The sequence below is a fragment of the Miscanthus floridulus genome, chromosome 18, assembly GCF_019320115.1.
Source record: "Miscanthus floridulus cultivar M001 chromosome 18, ASM1932011v1, whole genome shotgun sequence".
In the NCBI taxonomy this organism is placed as follows: domain Eukaryota; kingdom Viridiplantae; phylum Streptophyta; class Magnoliopsida; order Poales; family Poaceae; genus Miscanthus; species Miscanthus floridulus.
Window position 1 is genome coordinate 45,713,390 of NC_089597.1, and position 9,381 is coordinate 45,722,770.

A 9,381-nucleotide genomic window follows, 5' to 3' on the forward strand; every position below is an offset into this window, starting at 1 on the left:
GCTTCTCTTGGGGAAGAAAGAGGACAGGGTTCCCTCTGCATTTAATATGGCCATCAGTGGGGAGAATGCAGAAATTCTCTCTGACTCTGTTTATCTGTTTTGTTATCAAAAAGTACTAGGTAGACACACACTCAACATACACCACCAGCAAATAAGCACGCACATGCGTGCACATCGAATAAATGCCAAGAATTTATGGATGCTCTAAGGAGTGACAGAACATGGACATACGTTTTGCACTTGCTTTGCAAAGATTTGTACTTCAGAATTTAGTTGGAAGTCGAAAGCAGCTGCAATTGAAAATCCTTGGGCTTGGTGCATAATTGCATGCCACTAGGCACTAGCCATATATAGACACAGCCCTGCCGAAAAAGGTCACCATAGTCCAGCTCAACTGTGCTCAAAAAAGGCAGCCATGACCCGGAAATGCAAGACTCCAGCGCTTAGGGTATTTATTGATGTGGATTAAGGTTAATTAGGTAAGTAATGAAAAATAATTCGAAACAATTCGTGTCAAGAGTCATCTAAATTGTCCTCGATTCAAATTAACAGGTCGCTATCCAATAAAGTTGAGAGCTAACATATCTTCTATCGGGCAATCAACATGTTACACAACTAAAATCCTGGACAGAAACAGTATCAATCATTTGAAGCGAAACCCACCCTGGTATTCCCTCGATGCATCAAGGATACACCCAAGATCGCTTGCGTATCGGTTCACAATGCCAACTTCATATCCATGCACAAAGAAACAACAAGGAATAGTAAGTCAGGTGTTTAGAGTTATTACAAGATCAAGTGTTTAAATCTGAATTTATGATGTGCGAGCACAAATTATAGACAAATTGGTAGCTCTCACGTATGCTAAGCAAGATAACACAAGTCTGTGCTGCCGCCAGGCAGTGGGGCAGATGGTTTGCCCGCACTGCTGCACTACTCTACTGCAGATGGGAAAGAGGACTGCCGGAGCACATAGATGAGCTCATGGTGAATATGTAGCATTGGATCTTGATGGCAAGGCGTGAGAAGGGAAGCAGAAGCACAGCAGCCATGGGAGGTAGTGGCGGGAGGGCCAAGCTGAGATGGCACTGAAGAGGTGCTGGTGACGGGTCTTGAGTCTTGACAGCACAGCAAGCTCGCCAAAGGAACAGAGAGAGAAAAGGAAGTGAGCTCGGTAGATGGAATCCAGGGAAAGGAGAGACAGAGCTGGAGTGGAGAGCAAAACAGCTGAGCTTGGCCACGTATCTAGCCACGCGTCGACCAGCTCCAAAGTTTGACAGCAAGTTGACCTGCCAGTGCTAAGTGTTAGAAAAATTCAAAACATTTACCCCATTTCTACACTCTAAAACTCGACAGGCACAAAATGTGCTCACTCTGTTCCACTGAGCAAGTCACTTAAGATTTTCTAGGTTCATAGTCTTTACTATGTATCTAGACATAGTATATACCTAGGATTCTAGGTGCATAGCTACCGTACAAAAAATGTCTAGGTGCATTGCAAAAGCTAGGTACCTAGAAAAACCAAAGCGACTTACAATTTGGAATGAAGGAAGTAGTTTGTATTGGCTCCATTTAAGTACATTCATGCTGTCAGGTTTTGTATAATGGAAATGCTGACTGCATAATACTGATAAACTCGTTTCAATTTTCTAACTGGGATTGCTAAGCATTTTGGTAGCCTCAGATAATTATCAATGGTCTCCAATTTAGTTCAAGACAGATAATCTTAGCAATGTTTGTAGTCCCTAATCCTTGGCGACAATTCCAGGAACTTAACTATAATCATAAAGACCACTGAGCAAGTGAGCAAACAAGGCTAACCGTTTCTGAACTTTATTTGACTGTACAATTGAAGTCAGATTCAAACAAGGTCGATCAATGCACCACATGATAAGATCATCCATGTGTTTAGATTCCTTAAGCTCCATAATTCTAGGTTGCACCATAAATAAAAAAAAATAACTTCACCATAAAATACACATCAAGTGTGCAATGGAAAACAAATTTAAATTGAATACATTCAAACATGACACCCTACAGTGCTACAACCATGAAAACCCTTATCCTATCAATACGAATGTTTAGGTGTGAAAATTAGTATACATGTGAAAGGTCCTTGTTTGGTTTTGGTAATTGAGTGACAACTTAGGTGGACTAATTGTGTTTATGTGAGATACACAGGTGATTAGTCCACAGGTACATGTGTATGAGCAACATATGTCATGAAGGTGAAAATGGCTTGGAGATGTTGCCAAGCTCACACATGTGATGATGAAGGAGCTTAAATGCACATGAGACATGACATTGAGTCATGTGATCAAGGTGGAGAAGATCAAGACAAAACTTGGCTTGATGGACCGGTTGCAAGCGTGAAGGGCAAGTCAAAGGCTTTGGAGTGATGGACCGCGTGGCGGTGAAGCTTGAGCAAGACTTGGCGCCGATGGACGATAGCAACGGTGAAGAGCAAGTAAAGTCAAGATCGATGAACAAATATGATCATGTGATGATATGAAGTGGATCATATCATTGTTGATCGTGTTGGTGCATGTGTTGCATCGACATTGGAGGAGATGGAATGGAATGCGCAAGGCAAAGGTATAACCTAGGGCATTTCATTTCACCGGTCATAGGTATGTAGAGAAGTTTATGACCGGGTGTAGGATAGATGGCCGTACTATCAAGAGGAGCAAACTTGTTTGCATATCGGTCATCTAGTGCCACTCGAGTGATCTAACTTTGCATCGTCGCTAGGATCGAGTGGCGTGGCAAGTTGAGTGGCTAACATCCTTTGGGAAATGATTGTGAAAATGCTAACACACATACACATGGTGGTGTACACTTGGTGGTGTTGGCACATTTACAAAGGAGGTGGTGTTTGCAGGGTTGAGATGGGTTTGGGTTCCTCTCTCCCTCCCGCCGAGCTTGCGAATCTACCAAATTCTTGTGGTTGGCACATTGGATTCGGCGCTTTCAGGAAAATGGAATGCCTATTTTCTATTGCGCCGGATGCAAATTCTTGTGGTTGGCACATTGGATCAAGGGTGAAGAAGTTAGAAGTGAAAACGAGTTGATCGCGAAGACGCTGGCGTCGGTCAACTGACCGGACGCTGGGTCTGAAAGCACCGGACGCTGGTTTCTGCGTCCGGTCAAACTGACAGGTCTGCACAGTACCGAGGGTATTACACCGGACGCTGGTCTGTGTCCGGTCAAGGTGGACCGGACGCGTCCGGTCGAAAAATATGCCTCGGGGAGCTTACTGGAAACGACCGGACGCTGAGGTCCAGCGTCCGATCAGTTGAAGCTGCTGCGTCCGGTCAGGTCAAGTGACCGTTGGAATCGGGACACGTGGCCGTCTGCGGGCGACCGGACGCTGAGGTCCAGCGTCCGGTCAACACGACTGGAGCGTCCGGTCAACACGACTGGTCAAGTGACCGTTGGAATCGGGACACGTGGCCGTCTGCGGGCGACCGGACGCTGAGGTCCAGCGTCCGGTCAACACGACTGGAGCGTCCGGTCGGCCCGATTTTTGCCCAGTGAAGGGGTAACGGCTAGTTTAGCCCTTGGGGCTATAAATAGAAGTGGCCTTCGGCCATGGCTGGTGTGGAGCACCTTGGGGGACTTTGTGTTCATGCTTGAGAGTGCTTATGAGCCCTCCATCTCACACATACTTGATAGCGATCATCCGATTGTGTGAGTGAGCGATTCTAGTGCGATTGCATCGTGAGGTTGCATCGAGTGGCACTAGGTGATCGAGTTACAAGCCGGTGGTGCTTGTTACTCTTGGAGGTTGCCACCTCCTAGACGGCTTGGTGGTGGTCTCCGTCGAAGCGCGCAAGAAGCTTGTGCGGCGCTCCGGAGAAGTGCTTGTGAGGGGCATTGTGCTCGCCCCGCGGGAGCCGCGAAGAGCAACTCTAGTAAAGCGTGTCATTGAGCTACCCTCACTCAAGGGGTAGGTTCTTACGGCGCCCGACGTGCGGGCTTAGCGGGTGATGCTAATTAGCCGCCGAACCACCAAGTAAGCGGTCGACACAACGGGGACTAGCGTGTTGGCAAACACGTGAACCTCGGGAGAAAAATCATCGTGTCAACCTTATTCTTCCCGTTGGTTTGCATCCCCGTTACACAAGCTTGCAATTACTTTTATACATATTAAGCTTGTGTAGTTGCTCTTGTAATTAGATAGCTTGTGTAGCTTGCTAATTACCTTCTTGCTTGTGTAGCATAGAAGTAGCTCCCTTGCGTGGCTAATTTGGTTTTAGTAACCTTGTTAGTCACATTGCTTAGTTTATGTAGCTAAGTTTTTGCGCTCTCTAATTAGGCATTGGTTGCCTTGTTATTGAGCATTGCTAGTGAGCTTAGTTAGCTTTGTGCTTTTGCTTACTAGCATGTGTAGGAGCTCCCTTGTTGCTTAAAGTACTAGTGGCATAGGTTTGTGTAACCTTGCTCCTAAAATTGGTTAGGTGAGCTCTAGCTAGCCTAGCACCTTTGTTGCTTGATTAGTATCTTTGGAAGGTGCTAGAGAACATAGATAGAGGGGTGTAGTCTTAGCTAGACCGATAGTTATAATTCCGCACTTGTTTCGGTTAGCCGACGCGATTAATTTTAGAAAAGACTATTCACCCCCCTCTAGTCCGCCATCTCGACCCTTCAACATGCAAATATATATTTTCCTCACAGTAGATATTGCAAGACTGAAATTTAATTTATTTTAGCCATCCACGCTCTACATTCAATGACACTAAGAAGAGATCATTACATCCTTGCAAAAAGAAGAAGAGAATATCACATTATACCCATGGTCTTGAACACGAGTTATAATATTCCCCAATCTGTTCAGTCGATTGAGGTGCGGGATCGTCCTTATCGAGAATACAAGGTTGTTATTATAGGAATCATAAATAAAATTTACCTGAGTAGAAGCAAGCATTATCACTTTATTTCCCTCACTAAATATAGGAAATTTTGAGAGGCAACTAGTTTGCAGTCTTACTTGTCGGCTCTTCACATTGGCACTTCATTGCCATCGGTGCAGTCCCTTACAATCCTGCTCAATATAGAACCACAGATGAAATGACTTCTGACTATGCTGCAAGAAAACCATAAAAGGGCGTACCCAGTGCAGAGAGCTCCCGCTCTGTGCGGGGTCTGGGGAAGGGTGTTAGTGGCAAGCCTTACCCTCGCATGTGCAATGTGAGGAGACCGCGACTCGAACCCGAGACCTTCCGGTCACAAGCAGTAAGACTCTACCGCTTGCACCAGGCCCGCCCTTCATGCTGCAAGAAAACCATGAGCATGAAAAAACCTTATATTTAAACTTCCTCTGTGTGCCATATGTCCAATGAGAAAATTATGTTCTAGAGAAGCACAAACATAAAAACTACATCCTTACTTGCATTGTATTACACCAGATCTCAGTAACCATCAAGTCATTATATGACAAGTTTCTGAAAAAACATAAGCATACAATGAGTGCAAACTAAACTAGAATTACCTCAAGGAGACAAAACAGTAATGGAAGAAAGTTGTCACAGATAGGCTCCCACTCACAGGTGCAGGAGGCTTTCAAGGTGACCCACAGATTTGGGGGTTCTGCCATAAAAGGGGTTCCTAAAGAGATTAAGTTGAGCTTTGCTAATTTGCCAATCTCTGTTGGGATTGCCCATTTACATGTTGTTCAGCAGACTGTAACAGGGAAACTAATTGTTAGACGTAAACAAACACTAGCACTGACAAGGCTATCCATGAGAATACTCACACATCCCCAATTAGCTTAGGCTTCCTATAGCTGAGGAGAGCATGCCCAGATGATTCTGGGTTGAATCTTTTCCCTACCAAACAAAATTACAAAAGGTATAGGCGTGGAAATGTAGAGTTTGCCATTTAGTTAACAAATAATCAGCTGACATGAATTCACAATCTGGGAACCAATATATAAAAAGTACCAAACCTACACAGCAAACTTGAAATTTTTAAAGTCCAGATAGTTTACTAGTATTGATGAAATCTATGCAGCAATTGACAGGAGGGAGAAGAAATTTACCTGCACATATCTCAAAATCTTCCGCGACATTGCAGTTCATACAGAGAAATGGCCAAGTTGCAATAGCCTAACCGTAATCTAGCAAAATCTTACTGAAATCTGCAAAACAACAATTCCAATCAAAAAACATTCGAAAAGAAGTAAGCTACAGTTCTATGAAAGGATTCACATAACTGAAGCACCTTTTCTGAGTTCATAGTCTGTGACACTACGAACCTTCAGTACAAGCAAGGCAAGGTAACTTGTTAGGAAGCAGGTTGGTCGAGGAACAGCTCGACACAATCTAATCCTTCGCTGTTCTCGGGCTCTACGAAACTAAGAGCGTATTTATGATCCGTCATGTCCCAAAATAGAAGATCCAAAACCTCATAGGTAGCTCCTTTTCCATGGTGCAATATCTGTTCCGACGTAAAAACATAAATACGATTCTTGATGCAGAGCCAGCTGCATGACTGAACCTTCTTTGCTCTTCGATTTTCCATTGACCTCCACACTCCAGCCATTTTTTCCCACTTACATCTGGCACCATATATTTGAGCCAAAACAATATATGGCAGTGACAATCGAGATTTCTGCATCACCATCTTTTCAGCAACTAGCTCTGCCATGCCAATGTTCCCATGGACTATACAGGCCTCCAGAATATTAGAGAAAGTAGCAGCACTAGACTTTGGCAACTTGTTCTCTACATAATTCACTGCCTCTTTGAACATCCCAGCACGACATAACATGTCGACCACGCAAGTATAGTGCTCTAGGCTAGGCATAATATGGTACCTATCTTTAAACAGGGTAATTATATCCATTCCTTTAGTTACCAAACCTTCTAAACCATATGCAGATAAGGCTCCAAAAAGAGTGATTCTATCAGGTTCGATACCACACTTGAGCATCCTTTTAAATATTACAAGGGCTTCCTTAGCTCTTCCATTTTGCAATAGGCCAAGCAGCATTGTATTCCATAACACCAAATCCTTGGAGCCAACTGTGCTGAAGATTTTTCTGGCATGCTTTGTTAACCCCAATTTACAGTACATGTCAGTGAGGGCTGTGGAAACAATTACATCATTCTGAAACCCAAGCTTGCAAACCAGGCAATGGATTTGAGTGCCCTGCTCCATTAAACCAAAGCATGAACTCCATCTCAGCACACTCGCAAAACTGAACTCATTTGGAATAATACCATTTCGCATAGACACCGCAAAGAGGCTGAGGGCTTCTTCCATTAGGCCACTCCTAGCATAGCCCGATATCAGTGCATTGCAAGGCTCTGAGGCCCATGTTGGCATTTCTCTGAAGAGCTGAACAGCATCAGACAGTCTGTCAGACACGCAAAGGAAGTCAATAACAGCACTAGAAACGATGGAGTTTGTAAGGACACTCGTCTTAATGCAGAGTGCCAACATCTGGTCACCCTTGGCAAAATCCTTCCCATCTGAGCAAACACTGAGCACGATGGACACAGTGAAGCCATCAACTGAAAAGCCTTTGCTCCTCATGGACCGGAAACACCTAAAGACAGTACTGCTGAGAGCCTGATCCTTGTAAACGGACATGACAGAGTTCCAGGATGTGACATCTGGTTGTTCCATGCAAGAGAAGACACGCGCTGCATAATCCAAGAGCCCAACCCGGCCATACATATCAATAAGTGCATTGCCTACAATGGCATCACGGCGTGCCAGGCCGTGGCGGACAGCAGCAGCGTGAAGCTGTTGGCCGCGGCGGACAGAGCCAACCACCGACGATACTATGGAGAAGGTGAAGGCGGTTGGCCTGACGCCACGCTCCCTCATGCAGTACAAGACACGGAACGCCTCGTCCGGAAGCGCACCGGCGATGTAGCCGGAGAGCAGGGCGTTGTAGGTGACCGCGTCCCTGTGAGACATCCCGTCGAACAGCACGCGCGCGTCCTCCAGGAGGCCGGAGCTGAGGAGCGCCGACAGGAGGATGTTGTGGGAGAACACGTTGGGCTTGGCGGCGGCGGCGCGTAGGAGCGCGACGGCGGACGGTGCGGCGCCGAGGCGGGAGTACGCGGCGCCGAGGCAGTTGGCGAGGTAGGGGGAGCGGAAGAAGGCGTGAGAGCAGCGGAGGAGGCGGGCGTGCAGCGCTGCCGCTGCGACGCGGGAAGTGCAGCGGGCGAGGAGCGCGGCGGCGACGCTAGGAGTGAAGAGTGGAGCGTCGGACGAGGACGACGGGGATGTTGAGAGCATCGGCGGCGCGGTTCGCCGCTCGGCGGCTTACGCTTACGCCATGGAGGCACGCGCATGGCTCCTGCGTTGGCTGCTATGCTTGCTTGAATGCATCTTGTGTTTGTCCACAATCCGGGGGCGGGTCGGCCCAGTGGATCATCCAACGGGCCCATAGAAACAATCCCCTCTTGGCCCATCCATAAAACGGCGCAAGGTGATGGAAAAGGAAAACTAATGCGGCGGCGTCCTCCGACGAGGAGCGGTGGAGCGGATCGGAGCAGCAGAAGCTCCGTGCAGCCGGCAAACGCGAATGGACCGCCGCCGCTCGTCGTTCTTCCCGCTGATTTCTCTGGCCTCCGCACACACGAGAGCGCGGAAGAAAGTACATCCTCTGTTAGCTGTTACTTCACTACACATATATTTCCCTTGCATAGTTCCGTGTTTGTGTTTCGGAAGTGCTCAGTTTTTATGGACAAAGTTAACGCATGGCACGCATATATTACCTCGAAAATATATAGAAATATAGTATTAAATCAACATGTACATCTTATTTTAATGAAGTTTCTTTTTTTTCTCACAAAGGATCGTACACTGAAAATGCATGCATTCCCACATTCGATCGATGAGTAGCTATTACAGTACGTACGATATGCATATCAGATTTTTGCATAGTATAACTTATAATACATGGTATAGCACTCACATATGTTCCATGACAGATGTCAATATTTGTCTTTGTGCTCTTTTATGTGCGCAATAGGGGACCTTAGTTAACAGTACAAATTGGTCAGTAAATTCTTATCTGCTCGATTCTTAATCTTCATTTTTATTAAAGGCAACAATCGGATTCTTACCCCTGAGAGATGACATGAACCTGAACATGCAATTTTGTGTTTATATGATGGAGGGATCCTTCACACCTCTGGTTGTGGATTTGAAGCATCACTTTATGCATCTACTGGCAAGTGGGTAACACACTGTTCTTCAGGTTTTAATTACTGCATTTGTTACCTGATTACTCATAATTTTTACAGCTGTACTTAAGTCTCATGTATATATAGTAGTTATACACTGCTGGTATCTCCTACAGGATGGCATACTTTTGGTCTCACATATGTTAGTTTATCCGAAAAATGGAAACCACGTTGT

The 9,381-nt window shown here is 45.8% G+C and overlaps 1 protein-coding gene across 10 annotated transcripts; it reads right to left on the minus strand.

Moving 5' to 3' along the window:
• Positions 1 to 19: 19 nt before the first annotated feature.
• LOC136522267 (pentatricopeptide repeat-containing protein At1g43980, mitochondrial-like) lies at positions 20 to 8,313 on the minus strand. Of its 10 annotated transcripts, XM_066516094.1 has the most exons (10): positions 6,223 to 8,313; positions 6,041 to 6,139; positions 5,756 to 5,828; positions 5,548 to 5,682; positions 5,390 to 5,444; positions 5,176 to 5,273; positions 4,991 to 5,044; positions 4,794 to 4,909; positions 664 to 729; positions 338 to 362 (listed from the first exon to the last, which is right to left on the minus strand). In XM_066516094.1, exon 1 carries the CDS (start codon positions 8,251 to 8,253, stop codon positions 6,286 to 6,288), a length of 1,968 nt encoding a protein of 655 aa, XP_066372191.1. In that variant the 5' UTR covers positions 8,254 to 8,313; the 3' UTR covers positions 338 to 362; positions 664 to 729; positions 4,794 to 4,909; positions 4,991 to 5,044; positions 5,176 to 5,273; positions 5,390 to 5,444; positions 5,548 to 5,682; positions 5,756 to 5,828; positions 6,041 to 6,139; positions 6,223 to 6,285. The 10 variants fall into 10 exon arrangements, with proteins under 10 accessions (XP_066372197.1, XP_066372191.1, XP_066372190.1 ...); XM_066516093.1 differs by lacking the exons at positions 338 to 362; positions 4,794 to 4,909 and having other exon boundaries at positions 674 to 729; XM_066516095.1 differs by lacking the exons at positions 338 to 362; positions 4,794 to 4,909 and having other exon boundaries at positions 684 to 1,289.
• Between the last annotated feature and the right edge of the window lie 1,068 nt (positions 8,314 to 9,381).